Raw genomic sequence first — 20,423 nt, 5'->3', positions numbered from 1 at the left:
ATGGAATGGAGAGTGAAAAATGAGTCATATCGCGCCAACCTTGCTTACACCTCTCAGCATGCCTTCACTGGTAACGATTGGTACTTTGACAGTGGTTGTTCTCGACACATGACAGGTGACCAAACCTTTTTATCCAACATAAAACCTTACTCTAACTGTCATGTTACTTTTGGTGATGGAGTGAAGGCAAAGATTATTGGAAAAGGTCAACTTAATTATCCTGGTTTGTCTTGCTTAACAGAGGCTTTGTTGGTTGAAGGCCTCACTGCTAATCTTATTAGCATTAGCCAACTTTGTTACTTGAGCTTACTTGTTGATTTTACTCGTGATGAGTGTGTTGTGATAAATGAGGAACAGGTTGAGCTTATGAAAGGAACCAGGACTCCGGACGACTGTTACATGTGGTCCCCGATCAAAGTCTCTAAAGTCACCAAGTGTCTCATGTCCAAGGCAGATGAAGCTAGGATAGGAAAACAGGTTCAGAAGTCGCACAAGATGGTGCAACATCTTACCACTTCACGTGTTCTGGAGCTCCCACACATGAACTTGATGGGTCCTATGCAAACTGAAAGTCTCAGTGGAAAAGGGCAAGTGCAAAGAGACAAAGGAGAAAGCATAGAAGGAATAGCTCCTGAATTTTCTGGCCCCATCATCCCACAACAAAATGAGGTTGTTGAAATAAAGAATCGGACTTTTCAGGAAATGGCTCGATTGATGATGATTGCCAAAGACATTCCTCTACTCTTGAGGGCTGAAGCACTCAACACAGTTTGCCATATTCATAACAGAGTTATCATTCGTTCGGGCACTACTGTAACTCAGTATGAGATATGGAGGGGGAGAAAGAACGTCGAGTACTTCCATGTCTTTGGCTCTGTGTGCTACATCCTTGCTGGTCGGGCTCCTCGTCGTAAGCTTTATTCCAAAAGTGATGAAGGTATCTATCTTGGGTATTCCAGAAATAGTTGTGCTTATTGTGCCTTTATCAAACGCACCAAGTTTATGATGGAGTCTATAAATGTGGTTGTTAATGACGTTTATGATGATTTTGAAAGTGCTGATGATGAGGATGAAGTTTTATCTAGTAGCGCAGATGTCAGGACAGATGTTGGTGACAAAGTGGTCGACATTGTGACTAAAGACGATTCTCCTCGGGATAAGTCGTTCCCTGACAAGGAGACTGAAGCTGTGCCGCAAAGATGTGCTCCTTCTACAGTTATTCAGAAAAATCATCATGTTGAAGAGGTCATTGGTGATATTGAAGATGGGATACGTTTTATTGGAAGCCTTTCATATCTCACCACCAGCCGTCTAGATATTGCTTACTGTGTTTGTGTGTGTGCTCTGTATCAAGCTAATCCTAAAGTTAGCCATCTTTCTCGGGCTAAGCGCACTGTAAGGTACATCTCTGGAACTGCTGACTTTGGGCTCTTATATTCCTGTGCTGCTACCTCTACTATTGTGGGATACCGTGACATTGACTGGGTAGGAAGTGCAGTTGATAGAAAAAGCATCTCAGAGTCTGAATATATTGTAGCTGGTAGCAGCAATACTCTACCTTTGTGGTTGAAACAAATGAGTGCTGAGTATGGTGTCGGCCAAGATGTCAAGGCATTGTTCTGCAACAACATCAGTGGTATGATTATCTCTAAAAATCAATTAGCTGACATTTTTGCTAAGGTTTTGGATGTTGACAGTCTTGAAGATCTTCGGTCCTCACTTTGGTTATGCGTTATTGATCAATAGCAATTAAAGTTTATTGGGGGAATTTTTGGTCTTAACCTATGTGCTAATCCTTCGTTGATCCTTGTTCGCATTACTATTGTGTTTTTTCTCTCATGGGCCCATGTTTCTGGTTGGCCCATTCGACTGATTTGCCGGGCTAAAATGCCAATTGTTGTCTCTCTGGGCCTAAGAACAATCAAGGCCCTCCTTAAGTCACGACGTCGTTTTACTCCCTACCATGATTTCATTCATGCAGACGGTTACACTCTCGAGAAAGAAAGGGAAGTTTCCACTTGTTCGAACTTTGAAATTTCTCATTTTTCTTCGCTGATCTTGAGTTGTGTTTCGCTTACCCTCATTGACGGTTATCTGTGTGACAGTTTCCTTATTTCTATTTCTAAAATGGTGGGCACAAGAAGCGGGATCAGTACCTCTACTCTCTCTGGAAAAGTCAAAGCCACAATGAGGAAGAAAAATGTCGGGACAAGAAAGCCCGGTGCTGAGAGCAACATGCATGGAGTTAGGGTTCGAGGTCTGAAACCCAGCATACGCGCCGATGGTCAGGCCGGAGGTGCGATCGCTGGGTCATCAGTGCCTCCTGAGAACCTATCTCTCTCTGCCGCCAGACGCGCAATTCTGAAGAAAGCTGCTCTCTCTATCACTGACATCACAGGAGAAGCTAGTTCCAGCAGTTCATCTGAGGAAGAAAGAAGAAGTGTCGATGCTCCTGATGAAGAAACCCCATCCGGTGTATCCCCCGTCGAAAGCCCTCACAAGGTTGTGCTAGGCTTAAGTAAAGATGTTTCGCAAGATGTGCCTACATCTTCTCAGAGGCAAGAAAGAACGTCCGACCCTGTCCAGGATGTTGGAGAGGATATCCTTGCTTCTCTGAAAAAGAAAGTTCAGAAAGATGACGATGTGTGTCTAGCCACTCTTCTCTCAGAGAAGAAAAAGAAGAAAAGAAAGCTGGTGGAAGAAGCTGCTCCCACTACCATCCCGGCTAAAAAGAAGATGAAGAAACCGGTGAAGATGGGCTTGAACAAGAAGAAGCTGAAGGGAAAGTCTGTTGAAGAAACAATGCCAGATGTCCTGAAGGATTTGGAAGAGGAAGAAGATGTTGCCCGTCCTGAAGGGGTGTCTCTCATCTCCAGGAAATCTGTCGGAGGCCAAAAGCTTCCCAAGGATGTCCCCGCCGCTCCTCTGGACAATGTCTCCTTCCATGAGGAAGATCGTGTCAGAAAATGGAGGTATGTCTATCACAGATCTATTTTTCCGGAAAAAGAATTGTCTAAGGAGGCCCTGAAGATTGATGTGATCATGGAACTCTTGTCCGACGCGCAACTTGGGAAAACTGTCTCTGGGATCGGGCCTTATTATCCCAGACTGGTGAAAGAGTGCATTGTGAATCTGTCCTCTGAGATTGACCAGCCTCATCACCCTGAGTTTGGGAAAGTCTATGTTCGTGGCCATTACTTTGATATATCGTCCACTGCCATCAACGAGTTTCTGGATAGAGGAAAAATTGTCACTGCTGATCGGCTTCCTTCCTTGGATGAGGTTGCCAAAGAGCTCACTAACGATGATAAGAAGACTTGGCCCACTAAGGGTTTTCTACCTTCCTCAGATCTCTCGGCGAAGTATTCTGTTCTGTACAGAATTGGGATTGCGAATTGGGCCCCTTCCTCTCACGGCTCCAGTATCAACTCCGACCTGGCATGCCTCATTTATCAGATTGGTACTCGGGCGTCCTTCGACTTTGGGGAGTTTGTTTTCAGCCACCTGGCAAAGCATGCTAAGTCCTATGCAGTGAAGCTTCCTATTGGCTTCCCTTCGCTCCTGTCTGGCTTGTTGGTAGCTCAGAAGAAGGATCTGCTCAGGGCTGACGATGTTGCAGGTAAACCTCCCAGTGAACTCTCTTTCAGTCCTAAGTTGTTTGAAGGGAAACATGTCAGGGATCTTGTCATGCCTTCTGTCGCAACATCTGTCTCGCTTGGTGGTACCATCAAAGTGGCTCCCCTGTCAGAAAGTGCCAAGAGCGTTATTCTCAAGGGTTTGATGGAAGAAGTTGCTGCTCTTAAGGAAGTCATTGCTATCTCTTCTCGAAGAAAGACTGCGTATGAGCGTCTTATCTCTGTCATGACTCTCCCTTCTGCCACGGATGGTGCTTCCACTTCTCAACCAAGTTCCTCTGCGTGTCCTGATGAACAAGAATCAGAAGATGATGTCAGCAGCGATTCTCAAAGTTCTCTTGCCAACGATGTTTCTAATCCCCCTGGTTGATGTTTATTCTGGTCTGTAACATCTAACCTCTTTTTAGACACCTTTATGTTGGTTTCTTCGCATGCTACTGTGTTTCAGATTGATGTTTTCTCTCTGGATGGTTTGTAAGACAGCTCTATCGTACCTTTTCTGTTGAATGATATGCTGCTCTTCTAGTTCTCATTACCTTTACAGGCTGTTTTTCCTCCCTCTGTGTTGGTCGATCCTTGCCTTTGGTATCTTTTTGAGGCAATCAGGGGGAGAGGCGTCATGAGGTCATTTATTTTGACTCTCTTTTTGGTTATGACGCTTGTATGAGAACTGGTCCTGGAAGTGCTTGCCTAAAAAATAGCCAAAGGGGGAGATTGTTGTTACGTTGTTTTGTTGGCTTTATTTTTTAGTGCAAGTGGTATGGAAAGATGTCGGGTGTTATGTTGTCACTTCTGGTTTGACATCTTTCCTCGTGTGTGCAGACAGTATTTCAGGCAAGTTTCCAGTTTTGACAGATTGCCTCGCTGGTGTCTTATTGCTGAGTTATTGCCTCACTGCTGTCTTCATTACAAGATATCTGCCTCGCTGGAGCCTTCATTGCAAGATATCCTTCGCTGCTATCTTCATTGCACGAATATTCACTTTGTTGGAGTCTTTACTTTGTGATATTCGCTTGAGGCCGGGTAAGGAAACCCGAGATACCTTCCAGGATTGTACAGCTGCTATAAAAGCCATGCGCTCTCCCTTAGCAGCCTGGACGCTTTATCAAAATACCTAGAGCTCCTAGACGTGCAAGACCGGCGGATTGGGAGGCTTTGTGTTTTGATAAGAGCGGTGTAATTCCTCAAACACTATTCCACAAAGATTGAGTGTTTGTGAGATTTGGGTTTTGTGTTCTCGTGATTGAAGGTTCACGATCTGCTGAAGACTAAAGGTCATCCGAGCCAGGAGGTTGCTCGAAGGGTGGAATTGAGACGGAGCTCAAATTCAGGGGGAGTCCCTGTCTAGGTGATCACTGGTAGTAATAGTCTCTAGGTTTTATTGATTTGTTGATCGTAATCAGATATAAACCTTGTGTGTACTATTGACTACAAGATAGTGAAAATCCTTTCCACTGGCAGCGTGCCCCCAGATGTAGGTGTGTTTCACCGAACTGGGTAACCATATCGTGTGTTATTTGTTTACTGCTTTTTGTTGTTTATCCATATCTGTGTTCAAGCAAGTTGTCGGACACATTGTCAACACATTGTGTGCGACATCTTGTCTTTGCGACTAATCAGAATTTTCAACTTGATCATTTAACCGCAAAAAAATAAATTGTGCTATTTGTTGTAGTGATTAATTATCAAAATCACTAAGCTACTTGGAAGTTTCGGCTAACTAGAGAGAGAGAGAGAGAGAGAGAGAGAGAGAGAGAGATAGAGAGTTCTCTTCTTTTGTTAGTCTAATTATATTTATAGGCCGGGTAAGAATTCAAATCAAGCTTGTGTTTCGTGTGATCCCAGACTTTCCTTATAGTTGGCCGAATTCTCTTTGCTTCAAATCCTATATGGTCCTCCTAACTCATTATTTGGCCCTCATATATTATTTTATTTTATGTGCATACAAGGTTTATTCCAAAAATAATTTAAGGACTAGAAAACAAATTTATTTTATTTGGTTTAGTGTAATGACCTCGTAGATCCATATGAACAAAGCTTAAAAATGATGTATTTGACTCGAAAGTTCACAAAAAAAATTTCCAAGCATCCAGTCTTGATAAAAAGGCTTCACTAATGAATTGACACTAAAAAATATATCGATCCGCAAACTGTTTTCAACTCAATGTAGTGTATAACACTATTACAAATTCACATTTCTGGTGCGGATAGGTATTAGGTGCGACATGTCGCACCAGATAGTCCTCCAAATGATTAAAAATTTCGCTGATGTTTAGTGGTATTCGGTGCGACAATGTCGCACCTGATATAAAACTGTCGCATCGAAAAGTATTGGGTGTGACATATGTCGCACCCAATACGTTCAGGTGCGACATCTGGTTTTAAAATTGAAAACTGTTAGAATATTTACCCCCCCTCCCCCCTCAAAGTAATATATTTGCCCACTATTTATCAATATTATTTTTCATGAATATCACTGACTTGACAGGATTACAAATGATCGTTTTATCCTTCTAATTATTCAATAAGTACCTTAATTCAATATGTGACCTTTAACCGTGGTAGCTAGCTTGGTCTAGCGGTAATCCCACACTCACCTCGACGGAGAGGTCATGGGTTCAAACCCCCCATGGGATAGTGCCACCTGCGCTTTGCATTGCTAATATATCATGTAATCCTGGCCGATAGTGCCCTATTAAAAAAAAATATATATATGTGACCTTTAAACGTATAATGACTGAGACTTTAACCACTTCTACGTTTTTTTGCTTGGAGTCTTAAAAGATCATTGGTCTTATTCAATATCATAATTTACGATATATAGAAGAAACTACAAATTCATAAGTCCACATCAATAGTTCTTCAAACAATCATCATTATCTTTTTGACCCTTAGACTCTGAATCTGTGTTTTAAACAAATTCATAAGATATGTGTACTCGACTCTTCGTTGTACAAACTTACGGCATAATTTTTAAAATTTCAAAAGAGACAAATTTGGATTATCACCAACTAAGTGAAATTTCAGAACAATGTATTCCGATGTTTCAGTACCTGCTGAAAAAATAATCCGCAATAAACAGTAAAATTGGTCATCAGTTTTCCTCTCTAATTTATAGGCGAATATGAAAGTTCAACAAGCTTTTATCATCTATTTCTTAACGGATATGCTAGCATGTTATTTGACATTCGTCTCTAAATAATTCCAAACTATTGATCTGACAATCTAACATAGAATATACAGTGTACTATTATGTGACAAATATATATATATATATATATATATATATATATATATATATATGTATATGTATATATATTTACGCAAAAGAAAAAAAATACTTGTCATTGTAAATCATTCTACATCCTAATTTAAGTTTTGGTCGTTTTATTTGTTTAGCCGCACATTGTTTATCGTAAAATACAAGAGCGTTAATAAGAGATCATAAAACGTGTTTTCGAATTAAAATAACTTTAAAATCGTCTTTTCCGCATTTAAACACGTTAAATTTTTCAAATTTTTAAATAAATCCATTAAAAATTTGTGAATTGGTAAATAACCAAAATTTTGTTAATTATAAGTAAATAATCATTCGAATGATGTGTCATGGTGTGAACAATTCAAAAATTTCATATATACCCCTTTATGTATCACATAAATTTGGGTATTTACGTAAATTTTGCCATGTTAATAAAAAGGTATGGTTATTTACTTATAATTAACAAAAGATTAGCTATATAATAATTTTATTATGTTTATAAGGCTATATATCTAGCAAACTTTAAATTTTTTATGGGATTTTTCATCGAATCGTATATAAAAGAAAGTTAATCAACAACATAGTCATTTCAAAACATTAAAATTGCATTTTAACTAACATTTTGTTAATTTTTAGAAATTAGCCACCACAATTTATTAATTAGTACAAAATGAAATTGATACCCAATTTCATTTTCACCAAATTTAACCGTGTGTAATTATGAATAAAAACACGATTAAATGATAAATTATGAAAATCGAGGAATAAATCATCTAAACACGCAACCAAGATCATACCACACAAAAAAAACACGTTTACGACAGGTACATAAAAAGGGTTGGTTTAGTTTCAAATTTTAGTGGTACCTTCATTAGGTGTAAAAATGTATTTACAACTATGTTTAGAAGGATATTAAATGAGTTGTCAAAGTGTGAAGAGTTATTTTCTATATATAACTCTTTCTCTCTTTGATGTGTTAGTAAAAAATCGATGTTGGACAAAAGTTATGAACATGGAATAAAAACAGGATATATAAAACTATAGAAGGAACTTTTTCTATATTTGGACCACGATGTTATAACATATTGTATTCATTTTAAAAATATTTCCTGAGTGATATATTTTCAATAGTTCAAATGATATATTTTTCAAAATTGTTTTACCAATCTACAACATGTTATTATCTCATGATATCAACATGTTATTATCTCACAGTTTTATATCTCATGATCTACAACATGTTTTACCGATCTAGTGAATTGGGATGAAATTGTAACCAAAATCCCAATTCCATGACAACACTGTCACAAAGTTCCTAGTTTTGTGGTGAAATTGTCACGAAAACGGGGCAGTTTTGTGACAAAGTTGTCATGAAGAAGAGAATTTTGTGACAACTTCATTACGAAAATGTTCAATTTCGGGACAACATAATTTTGTCACAAAATTTCCATGAAAAATGCTTGCTAATTACTACTAATTTAAGAATATATATGTAATATAATATATATATATAGCACGTACGCACATTACATTAATATGTATGTAAAATCACAAATAATAGTGAAACTTGTTAAAATAATGAATGACTAGTTTTGTTTCTTCCTTGATAGTCATCTCCTTATATTTATTTGCGAGCCATTGTCAAATATTTATTAGTAAATATATAAAGAATAGTCAGTGTCAATTTATCCACGTACGTACCAAGTTTTGAGATTTGATGAAAGCTATAAATTACTTCAAACCCAAAGTTTATATCTATGTATGTACACTATTAGGAGAAAATCAAAGCCGCGTAAATACTTTTTTCTTTTTCAAATTTTTTTTTAAGATGCAAGATTACAAACAAAGCAATGAATCCTTTTTGCGCCAGAAGTTGCAGATAAACGACGACGTTATTTTCTGTCAGATATTAAGTGTACCAAAACTTTATGAGTTCGATTATCCGCCGAGAAGCCCTTCCGAGCCATTTCCTCGGTAAATCGAACGGCCTTCGAAAACTCACGGTTATGGACGAGCCCTCGAACAATCACATTGTAAGCGACTCCGTCCGGAGGGTATCCATTTTCCTCCATCGCTCCAAACAAACGCAAAGCTTCTCCGACGAGTCCTCTCTTACAAAATCCGTCGATCATCATCGTGTACGTTTCGACGTTGGGACTTATTCCATCCGAATCTAATCTCTTAAAGAGATCCTCCGCGCCTTCCAAATCCCCGCTTTTACACAAAGCTCCGATGAGCGTCCCGTACGTCACGACATTGACCGGAAAATTCCGCTCTTTCATATCACGAAAAAGCTCCATCGCCTCTCCGAGCCGCTCGTTCTTGCAGAGGCCCTCGAGCAGAATCGCGTACGTTCGAGCATTGGGCCGTTCCATCTCGTTGAGAAGATTCCGAGCGTGCTCTGTCCTTCCCGATTCGCAGAGACCCTGGATTAGCGTGGTGTAAGTAACAACGTCCGGAGCGAAACCCTTTTCGGACATTTCGTCGAACAGGTTAAGGGCGTTCTCGATTTCTCCGGCTTTGCAATAGCCGTTGACCAAAACGTTGTAACAGTTCACATTACAAGCGCGACCCTCGCTGACATCATCGAGGACCTTCCTCGCCTCGCGGGTCTCGCCTCTCTCGCAGTGGCCGCCGATCAGCGAAGCGTACGTCACCGCGTCGGGTTCGGCCCCGAGCCGAGCCATGGCGTTCACCAATTTCCGAGCTTTTTCCAACAATCCCTTCTTGCAATGCCCGTCGACTAAGATATTGAAAGTCCTCACGTTCGGACCGATCTCTCGCCTCATCGTCTCGCCGAGGACCACCATAGCCCGGCTTGGCTCGCCCGATTTACACAGCCCGGAGATCAACGTGTTGTAAGTCACGACGTTCGGAGCGACGCCACGGCTCGCCATCCTCGCGAATAGCTCTCTCGCATCGGATAACAACCCGTCTTCGCAGAGGAGGTTTATGATTGCATTGTACGACACTCTCTCGGGCTCGCAGTGCTCGGTTCTTTCCATGGTTCTCAGCAAGTCGACGGCTTCGCGGGTGTTTCGGGTCTTACGAAACCCGTTCAGCAGAGCTGTGTAAGTCACGATGTTCGGCTCGGAGCCTCCGAGAATCATTTTATCGACGAGCTCTTTCGCTTCCGAGGCCTTGTTTTCAAGCAACAAGGCTTTCACGAGGGTGTTCACGGTCACGGTGTCGGGTATTAAGCCGAGCTTGACGTAATTCCCGTTGACGGAGAAGCAAAAGCGCGTGAGCTTCAAGTGGAAGAAACAGTTGACCAAGATTCCTAGCGTGTACGAGTCGGGTTTGACTCCGGCGAGACCCATTTTCCGTTGTAGAGAGATCGCGAGCGAGAAAAGCCTTAGTTTGACGATTTGGTTCAGAAGCTGAGTGAAACGCACCACGCAAGGCAGAGGAGTCGTTTGGAGCATTTCGTCGAACGATTCCAGGGCGTCTTTTAGATTCACATTTCCAGAGTCGTCTTTGCGGCGATGAACGTGATTCTTCGGAGGAGGCAGAGAGTGTATTCGAGCGATCGGTGCCTTGAAGAGATTACGATGACGACGAAACGCAACTCCGTAGACATTGAAGAAATACCGAGAAGCCCTTCTCTGAAACCTTAACATCTCTCTCTCTCTCTCTCTCTATCTCTATCTCTCTCGATGAAGCTTCTCTTTAGAAGACGAGTTCTGAAGACCTATCTGAGTCTGACCCTGAAACTGCCAAATACGCCGTGCTGTTAGAGAGACGTTCATACACTATACATTTTTTATTTTAATCAAAACTTTGTAAAATAGTTTTTGTTTTCGGCGGGGAACTACTTTCTCAAATAATCGGCTTTATGATTCGATGTGCCCAAAAATAAATAAATAAATAAATATATCTGGCTAGCTCGAGGAGCAAAAGCGCGTGAATGAAGCCAACTAAATATCATAACACCTCCCTCAAAAAAAAAATATATATATATCATAACACCGAAGCAATTTATGCACTGAATGATGTCGCATATTCTATCACAATATAGCCCAAAATCCCCAAGCTGCCTTCAAAAAAAAAAAAAAAAAAAGTTTGTAACCTCTGATATTGAAGAGATTATTTTTTAAACAGTTTAACATTAAAAAATATGTTGTTCTGTTCCCTTTAGAAAATGATAATTTTGGAAAAATAAACTATTGCATACGGCTAATTTTACTAGTTCTGATGGAATGAAATTGAAGGTAATATAATAAGTATGTTCTGATGCGTCTATTACATTCATAACCAAACAAGCAAGATAGGAATCAATTCCATTACATTCATAACCAAACAGGTAAATATGTCTGGAATCTACATAAAGTTAATGATGATGTTTACGCTCACGACCCCGTTTTGTTGTGAGATTGCGACAACTACGCTGATGTATAATGCCATTTTCATGAAACAAAATTTGAAGATGCTTGGGAAAGGATTTCGGTTCCATTATCATAACGAACAATTTGTAACTGTGGAAGAAGCATACCACCACTTCCTGAATTTATGTTTTTGGTGTTAAATTGACGATTAATTTGATTAAAAAATTGAGTTACATAGTAGATCGAGAATAATCATCAACAATGATTAGAAAAAATTGCGCAACATGTATTAGAAAGAAGCAATGACAAGAATGAGAGATACTACGAGTAAATACACACCGAGATTGTTTTGCACATGGACAAATATCACAAGAGAAGTCTTTATTTGCATTAATATGAAGAAAATCCTTGAGAATAAAATCCAAACGTGATTTGGATGGATGACGAAGGCGCGGGAGTGCCATAAGTCATATTTATTACAACTTTTGAAAGAAAGTGCAGAACTAGAAAATGCGGAATCAGCACCAACATAATGAGAAACAACAGAATAAAAAATAACTTCATCTTGTAGATAAAAAAAAAGGTCCATATTGTGCTTTATCCTGACCAATCGTTGTCCTCAATGTGCGGTGAAAAATACATTGAGACGAAGTGAAAATTATATCACAATTAGTTTAAGAGAATGTAAAGCCGCGATAGCACACTATTTTGCATGCCTTTGTAGATGATCGAGAAAATTGTCGGTTATTTTTTGGTTTTCCACGAAATTGGACTAGATCTTAATATTGTAAAATATCATGTCGTAGAATGTCTAGTAACCCAATCCGAATCAGAATAACAACTTTTGATGGATATTTAGAGAATTGAGATTCGGCTACGTGATTAAAATATTTAAATTTTATTGTTGATCTCAATTGTCAATTGCCATACTTTTTTGAAGATTGATACGCGGATTAAGTTACGATGTCTAATAGACTGATCTTGCTAACTATGATAATTTGAACCTGGATAAGATACTTGGAATTCCATTATGAACGAATAAGATATCTAGAAAGGGAATTCCATGCCGACTATATATAATTTATTATAGCTTTGAAGGGAATATTCCATCAGTTTATTTCCCATGTTATAAACTGTTATTATTGTGATGATCATAATAGTAGCGATATATTGGAAATGCTTGGACTAGTGCCGGCCCTTGACTAAGGCAAGCAAAACACCGACTTAAGACTCGGTTGAATTTCAAAATTTTAAATATAATTACAATAAATATGGGTACCGAAATTCTGAATTTTCAGCCAAATTTTCTTGTATATTTAAATTTTTATTACTATCGGTCTTGAAATATTAATTCTCTTCCGGTTTTTAATGAGCTCGGGCCGGCCTGCTTGGAATATCAACGCATTCAGTGGTATTTGCATCTTATGTCACAAATTGGCAATCCAATTGCAAATAAGTCACGTGCAAAAAATTTAGAAAGTTTTAGAGGAAGATGAAGTGATTTTTAATGAGGTATTGTAAAAATTCAGAAGTATTTGGATAACTAATAAAAAGATTAAATGATGAGAGATAGTAATTTGAAATTTGCACATGTGACACGAATGTAAATACGTGACACAAATGCAATTTTGACAACTTTGTGACACAAATGCAAAAACCCGACGAATTTGTGACATTGACGCAAATTTCCCACGCATTCATGCATGCATTTATATTCATATACCCGGCCCATAATATAAGTAAAATTCATTAATAATCGTGTATATATATATATATATATATATATATATAGATAGAGAGAGAGAGAGAGAGAGAGAGAGAGAGAGATTTGAAACACCCAATACCAAAGTTTATAAAGTCAGTGGGACTTTCCTCCGTTTGTATCTATCTAGACTATCTTAGACCATTTTAAGTTGATAATCATGTAAAGTATTGCTTATACCTTTTCAAGTGTATAACTTTTAAATTCTATGACTTATTATCGTAATCATTCGTATCGTTGTTCAGGAGAAGTAACGTGGAGATTTGACTGGACAGAGTTCTACCAAGTGGGAGCTTATAAGCGACTAGACCTGAAAAAATCAAAATAAAATCAGAGGGGTAAAGCCAATCTTGTATTATCTGTAGGCATATTCGACTACCTAGACAGGGTTCCACTTGGTATTAATTATCTCATATGAAGCAAAAATATATGGTTCACACATTTGGGATCGATTGATGATAAGGCCTTGCAGTTTGGTTGGGTTATAATATAAATAGAGCAGATGTGCATGGCGTTTCTACATCACTTACAAAATACAACAGATGATACTAGTAATTAAAAAAAAATAATAATATGAAGCTGCACGGTGGCAAGGTTGCGACAGTGATGGCTCTCGTGGCGTTGATGGCTTCGCTGTCCTCGGGAGAGCAAAACATGAACTTATTCGAGAACCGGAAGTTAGTTCTGATGATGCTCTCGAGGCCTCAGCGTAACTGCGTGGGACTAGGCCAACCTTGCGGAGCACTTGACTGGTGTTGCGATATCAGAACTGGTGCGACGGTATATTCTTTGGAAAGTGCCAACCATGCAGGACCAAAGGCCAATCTTGCGGCGAATCACTCACATGTTGCTCTGGTCTTTCTTGCCATGACGTTGACTTTCCTTTTGGTATCACACTTTGCCGTTAATTAATGCATATTCTCTATAACACGCCTATATATCATATATGTGTAGCTACGTACTACTGTTTGTTTCTTGTATTATTATGTGTAAACTCGTCCATTATGTATGTTCTTATTTCTTTGTTGCTTCAATAAACTACCTCGTCTACCTACCTATAGTGCACTTTTTTTTGTCCCCCATTAATATTTTTATTTAATATTAAAAAATTTAAGTAACTAGCTAGTTTAGATATTTAAGATTGGTATATAGCCAATGTGGCAATTTTTATTTGTTATTTCATTGAAATAAAAAAGATGAGATATTTACGTCAATAATTTATAAAGTGTATAAATACGCGAATGTGACTATTTATCAAATAATTATCAAACGTTGGCTAAATAACAATCTCAAATTTTAAATATGTTATATATAGCCCAATTTTTATCTATATATAGCTACTATGGTGTGTTTCTTGTGTCATGTCTGAACCTTTCGTCGTTCTTGCTCCTTCTGTGTTGCTGCTGGAATATACTATATATGTGTTGTGTTTGCTGGAGAGAACAACAGATATATATATATATAGTATATTTGATTTCAGCGTTTTAGCTTTGTTTGACTTAGTCAATATATTACAGTCTTGTTGACGTGGTTGTCTTAATGGCACTTCTGTAAATAATTGGCTTTCGTCATTTACTTAGCTATATATGGTATCACAGCATATTGCGCAATTCTAGATCTGTTCTTCGATTGTTCACCATCTTCTAAGCTACTCCGTTTTCCTTCATCTATCAATTTCAATGGAGACTCTTAGAGGAACGCACACGGAAGAATCGACATTTTTTAAAATTAAATATTAAACTCGATATTTCACTAAAACATAAGATATATACGTGTCATTTTCCCTTACAGTAATTTTTTTTTTAAGGAAAGATTACAACAATAAAAAAGTGGGTAAAACCTTTTAGTTTAAATTAAAACAAAGCACATATATAAAATATAATATACATATACTAGTGCATGAGTGATATAATTAAGTAATCAAGCAAGGTGGTCGGGCCGGGTTAAGGAGTCGATTTTTCCACCCCTTTCGCGGCGGCTATTCTCGGCGAACTTCATAGAGGGAAAGTGAAAGCCTCTCTCTTTCTCTTTAGAGCTCCACTCGGAGGCATAGTACTCTTCTTCTGTCACATTTTTCGATGATGGGCCGACAAACATTCCGCCCCATTGTGGGAAGTATATGAGAGTGATGGGAAGCGTACAACAAACTATCATAATTCCCATTAGAGTTATTCCCATTTCTTTCGAGTATTTCGATCCTCTAAAGAATATTATTTGCGTCAAGACCGCACCTACATTTCCTCCTCCTCCGGTCATCCCCGATATTACCCCCAATGACCTAAATGTGCACATATTTGATATTACAAATAAAATATAATCATGTATAAAACACAAGATTGAATAAAAATTAGTCTATATGATAGCAACTTGTGTTTTTCTTTATTTCTGAATTATATTTGCTATTTTTCTTATTTGAATCATGTCAACATGATGTGACCATATTTGATATAGGATGCAAAATTAATGTTCGTCGTTTTTCGTTTGGTTGTGATACGAATTCATCTCATCATTTAGGAGAGTGCAGCTTTTCACTAGTCTAACCCATCTTATTAATCTTTATTGTTTAAGACACTGAATAATCAAAATTCCCTACATTATTAGTGTCATCGTTCTAAAAGCATAATCATAACATTTAAGACAAGGCAAGTGTTGGATACCTTCCGTAGTTTTAGTTTAGAAAAATATTATTTATTGAAAAGTATTAGCCTTGTAAGCATGTATATTATCATAGGATACTATATGACTCCCTAATTTTGCAACATAGATATCTAGAGGCCTTGAAGTGAATCAAAAGATGTTGTTTACAAAATTATCGGAGTTACTTCACTATAACATCGTTTTTCGAGAATATTTCATCCCTATACCGATAATACCTTATTTTATTGCGAGAATACGTCGAATTAGTTTACATTTTTAAATGATTAAAATTTTATTTAACTTTTTGTTTATTAAAATCATTACCGTTAAAATCATCTAAAAATTAAATGCATATATAGAATGCTTGAAACTTCTAGATATTCAGAAAATCATCATCTTCTAATAAGTGAAAAAACATCGTACCTTCTGGAGACAAAAGGGACGACGCCGAAGGTAAGCCCACAAGAAGCTTGAACGAAGAAAGAGAATAAGACCATGACCGCAACAGACGCGCTCAATGACCCGACCCTGCCCAAAAGGATGCACAACAGGCCTCCCGTGGTCTGCACGGCCCAAAGGCCCCATAGTCGGCCTCTCATGCCATAACGTTGACCCAATTTGTCTGATAGAAACCCACCCAACGGCCTCGATGCTATGTTTGCCATCCCGAAGCTCGCCGCTATCAGCCCTGCCGTATGCAACTCCAGATTGAACCTATATGTATTTTTTTAACAAATAAATAACAGAAAATTAGAAAATAGCCAACTTAAACGTTTGACATTGCTAAATTGCCAACGTTTGATAAATTTTAGGTAAATAGTCACTTTTAGACGCAAATCTTAGGTAAATAACCAACGTTTGGTATATGAAAGTGGTTATTCATCTAAGATTTACGTCTGAAAGTTACTATGTACTTAAGATTTACCAAATATTGACTATTTAGCAATATAAACATTTAAGTTGACTATTTTTCTAATGGACTCCAATAAATAAATATATTTTATACAATACTTGTATTTATTTGCGGTTACCCAACTATAATATTTATTTCCCATCGTAAACTGGTCCCTAGGATTTTTTTTTCATTGTAAGGTGGGCCTTAGAGAAATTTTTATTTTGTTTTTTAAATTCAATAACAAATACGTTTCATTTTTTTTTTTATTCATGCAGTAATGATATATTCGCGAAGTTGTGGCATTTAGTTTGACTAGTTAGTAGTTGTCTAGCAATAAAAGTAATGTTTCACAACTTTTACTATTGTACAAAATATTAGAATTGATTGTTTTAGATATCTATGATACCTCTTATTTTTTTTAAACACTATACTATACATGTAATAACTTGCAATTTAAAAGGAAAAAAATATGAACAATAACATTATTATTTATAAAAATTCATAAAAATTATGTTCGGCCACGTAAACTATGGGACGTGGTCCGCATGCGTCCCTTCTTTTGTATACGTGGCTCTGTTTTTGCATTCGAGAGTTTAAGCGTCGAACATTTATAATCAATTAGACACGTTATCTACGTATAACGTGAGCGTGATACTTAAATTCAAGAAAATAAAATCATAAAATTTGGCACGGATAATATGAATTCAAATGTTTTTTTTTCCATCAAAAGTGGAAACATTGTTTTTTTAAGTCGTCATAATATAATACACTTTATGGTCATTTTTATTATATAACACTATTAGTTTTGGAAAAACAACATTTGCACATTTTAGTTGAAAATATTGAGATAGTATAATATAAAGTTTCCAATCCTCAATCTTGTGAAATAACTTCAATTGAATGCATACATAAATTATGGCACATATATGTGATTTTACACACAAAATATACCAAATAAGTTTTTTTATAAATAAATAAAAAGGGTCCTACATCTATATATAAATTTTTATCTAAAATCATTATCATCAAACATTTTCCTAACTTCTAAACAATTTCAGAAATAGTTTTCTTAATTTTCCGTTTAAAACTAAGGCCAAATTTCGAGAACTTAAAATCTTAAAAAAAATAAATAATAATAATTGTGCACCGAACCAACTCTTTTAAATAATAATAATGATACCTACTCATTAAAAATAAAAAAAAAATAAAAAAAAAACACCTACAAATTTTAAAATTAGAACTTTGCCGAATCGTGTCCTAAATTTATCATATATGGTAACAATGCACGTAAGTGAAAAGTAACTTATCAACCTTGCGAATATAATAATAATGAAAATAATATCTACCTGTCATAGAAATACTCGGCGATGATATTATCAACTGCGAGCTCAACACCGAAGCAATAACCATACGTCAGAGCCAAAATCCAACCCCGGTAGTTCGAAACGCCGTGGTACACCACACCGGAAAGCTTATCCTCCGCCCTATCCCCGGACTCCTTCAGTTTCTTAAAGTCTCCGTCCGGCGCGTCCTGCCCAAACGCCGCCACTGCGATGGCCATCATCACCTGAAACACCGCCGGTACAAAGCTTAAGCCACATAAGCAAAAGGGTTTAAAAAAAAAAAGCCTCAAATTTTAAAGAAAAAGCTCTTAAATTTTTCAAAAAATAAACTATTGTACTTATAATGTATTTATGTTTAAAAAAATAATTTTTTCCTTCACTAAAAGTAACTTAGCAAGAGTTTTAGTGACAAACAAACACTCTTATATCTGTCTTTTTTGAAGGGGAAAAAAAAAATTATAGGATATAGAATAATACGTATAGGACAAACAAACACTCTTAAAAAATGTGTATAATTCTGTTTAAAGAATTAATCCTAATTTGTTAATAGGGACCTGAAAGAAGGCGGGGACAAAAAAGGCGGCGCGCCAGGCGGAGAAAGGGTCCATCCCGGCTTTTTGAAATGCGGCGAGGAGGAGGGGCATGAGGAGCTGGACGGCGCCGCCGCCGAGGTTGCCCCAGCCGGCGGCGAGGCCGTTGGCGGCGCCGACGACGGGGGCGGAGAACATGGAGCTCATCCAGAACTGGGTGGAGACGAAGGCGGCGAGGGAGAATCCGGCGGAGAACCGGAGGAGGAGGAAGGCGGTGGGGGACGTGGCCAGGGCGGCGAGGAAGATCGCCGGCGCCGTGGCGGCGCAGAGGGAGGCGGCGGCGAGGCGGGGGCCGAGGAGGTCGCAGGCGGCGCCCATGGCCAGGCGGGCGAAGACGGCGCCGGAGACTGAGGCCACGCCGGCGTTGCCGATGTCGGAGGCCGTCAGGTCGAGGTCGTCGCGGATGACGGGGAGCAGCGGCGCCGCCGCGAAGGTGGAGACGAAGCAGGCGAAGAAGCTCAGCCACGACAGGTGGAACGCCCTCATGTGCGGCTGAGCCGCCGTGAGCAGTTTCAGCTCCGTCGCCTTGTGCTCCGAGTCCACCGCCAAGTCGAATCTCTTTCTCTTCTCATCATCATGATCACTCTGCTCTTCCACTATTTCCATGATTCGGATTGTAATAATCTGTTCGTGTAACTGTGTTTGGTTTTGGTTTTGGTTTTGGCTTATATAATGACTGAGTGAGGGATGAGTGGGAATTTTTTTTTTTTTTTGGGGGGGGATTTATAACGAGGATATATAACATGCGGTAATAAGTGTTGAATATTGTGAAGATAAAATGTATTTAATGATGATATCATTGCTTTGCTTGATATGATATCATCCATTTCCAAGAGTGAAAAATAGTCGAGTCAAAAAGTTGCCAATTTTAGTATAAAGAAAGGGAATCTTTTTTTTTTTTTTTTCTTTTTTGGGGGGTTATTAAGGGAATCGTATTGACTCTTGTACGGGCATCGGGATCGTATTAATGTATGGGTATGAATCTAACATTACTATTTTAGTGTTTGGTTGACGATAATAGAATTATTAATAAGATTCATGTGAATATTGTAGTATGGTGTTTGGTTGAGAATATTAATGTTAGATTATTTGTGTAAAATTATATTATAAATTGTGAAAGTAATAATAAGTTAAGTACAATCTATGAGATTTATTTTTATTCTAATGTTAAGTATCACTTTTTAAACAAATTAAATTGGATTTTTTTTTTCTTTTATACGTTTTTGCCGACCGTTGTTTGAAGCTTAGACTTATCACCATCCCTATCAATGCGAGCATGTCCCTGTCGTACAAACCACCGATGGAGGGTTTTTTCTTTCTCTATATCTCTTTTTTATTTTTCAATAACTCGTATTAAGATATGTTTTTTTATACTATCAGATTTTCGATCAGTGTGATTATAGTTATATTCTTTAAATATTAGAATCTCGAATTTGTGAAAGTGTTACATCTATATGGGCATGTATCACAATTAAAAAAGTTTTTGAAAAACGCAATTACAACTAGACAATTCTTGTCAGTTATGATTGTTTTTAGGATAAATTACCCTCAGCTATGGGTTCGGTAACAAACTGGCTCTCATCCACTACTACAAATTAACATATTGGGTGCGGAAGGCTATTAGGTGCGACATGTCGCACCTAAATGTCGCACCTAAGAACATATTAGGTGCGACATGTCGCACCCGATAGTCTTCCATGCGCCTAAAAATTTCGCTGATGATTATGGCTATCCGGTGCGACTTTGTCGCACCTGATATGAAATTGTCGCACCGGATACTATTAGGTGCGACATATGTCGCACCTAATGGTATTGGGTGCGACTGGTGTCGCACCTAATGGGTTTAAAAATTTAAAACGGTCAGAAATTCCCCCCGAATATTTTGGGTTCTGGAATTTCACATTGGGTGCGACAGTGTCGCACCTAAAAGTCATATTAGGTGCGACACTTATGACTATTAGGTGCGACAATGTCGCA

The 20,423-nt window shown here is 38.1% G+C and overlaps 3 protein-coding genes across 3 annotated transcripts; 1 reads left to right on the top strand and 2 right to left on the bottom strand.

Moving 5' to 3' along the window:
- LOC149403298 (uncharacterized) lies at positions 1-1,746 on the top strand. The gene has a single exon (XM_089608670.1). The coding sequence runs from the start codon at positions 1-3 to the stop codon at positions 1,744-1,746; it is 1,746 nt and encodes a 581-aa protein (XP_089464796.1).
- Positions 1,747-8,618: 6,872 nt separating this feature from the next.
- On the bottom strand, positions 8,619-10,803 carry LOC149403297 (uncharacterized). The gene has a single exon (XM_089609664.1). It carries the CDS (start codon positions 10,512-10,514, stop codon positions 8,787-8,789), a length of 1,728 nt encoding a protein of 575 aa, XP_089465790.1. The 5' UTR covers positions 10,515-10,803; the 3' UTR covers positions 8,619-8,786.
- Positions 10,804-14,759: 3,956 nt separating this feature from the next.
- Positions 14,760-19,261, bottom strand: NRT2.5 (nitrate transporter2.5). Its single transcript, XM_089609129.1, has 4 exons — positions 18,411-19,261; positions 17,860-18,080; positions 16,042-16,332; positions 14,760-15,259 (listed from the first exon to the last, which is right to left on the bottom strand). The coding sequence occupies exons 1-4, from the start codon at positions 19,050-19,052 to the stop codon at positions 14,902-14,904; spliced, it is 1,512 nt and encodes a 503-aa protein (XP_089465255.1). The 5' UTR covers positions 19,053-19,261; the 3' UTR covers positions 14,760-14,901.
- Between the last annotated feature and the right edge of the window lie 1,162 nt (positions 19,262-20,423).

The sequence above is a fragment of the Urtica dioica genome, chromosome 3 (genome assembly GCF_054948205.1).
Source record: "Urtica dioica subsp. dioica isolate 48M chromosome 3, U.dioica_male_clone48M_v1_H2, whole genome shotgun sequence".
Taxonomy (NCBI): domain Eukaryota; kingdom Viridiplantae; phylum Streptophyta; class Magnoliopsida; order Rosales; family Urticaceae; genus Urtica; species Urtica dioica.
The sequence above is the reverse complement of the archived record's forward strand: the minus strand, read 5'-3'. Positions and strand labels throughout refer to the sequence as shown.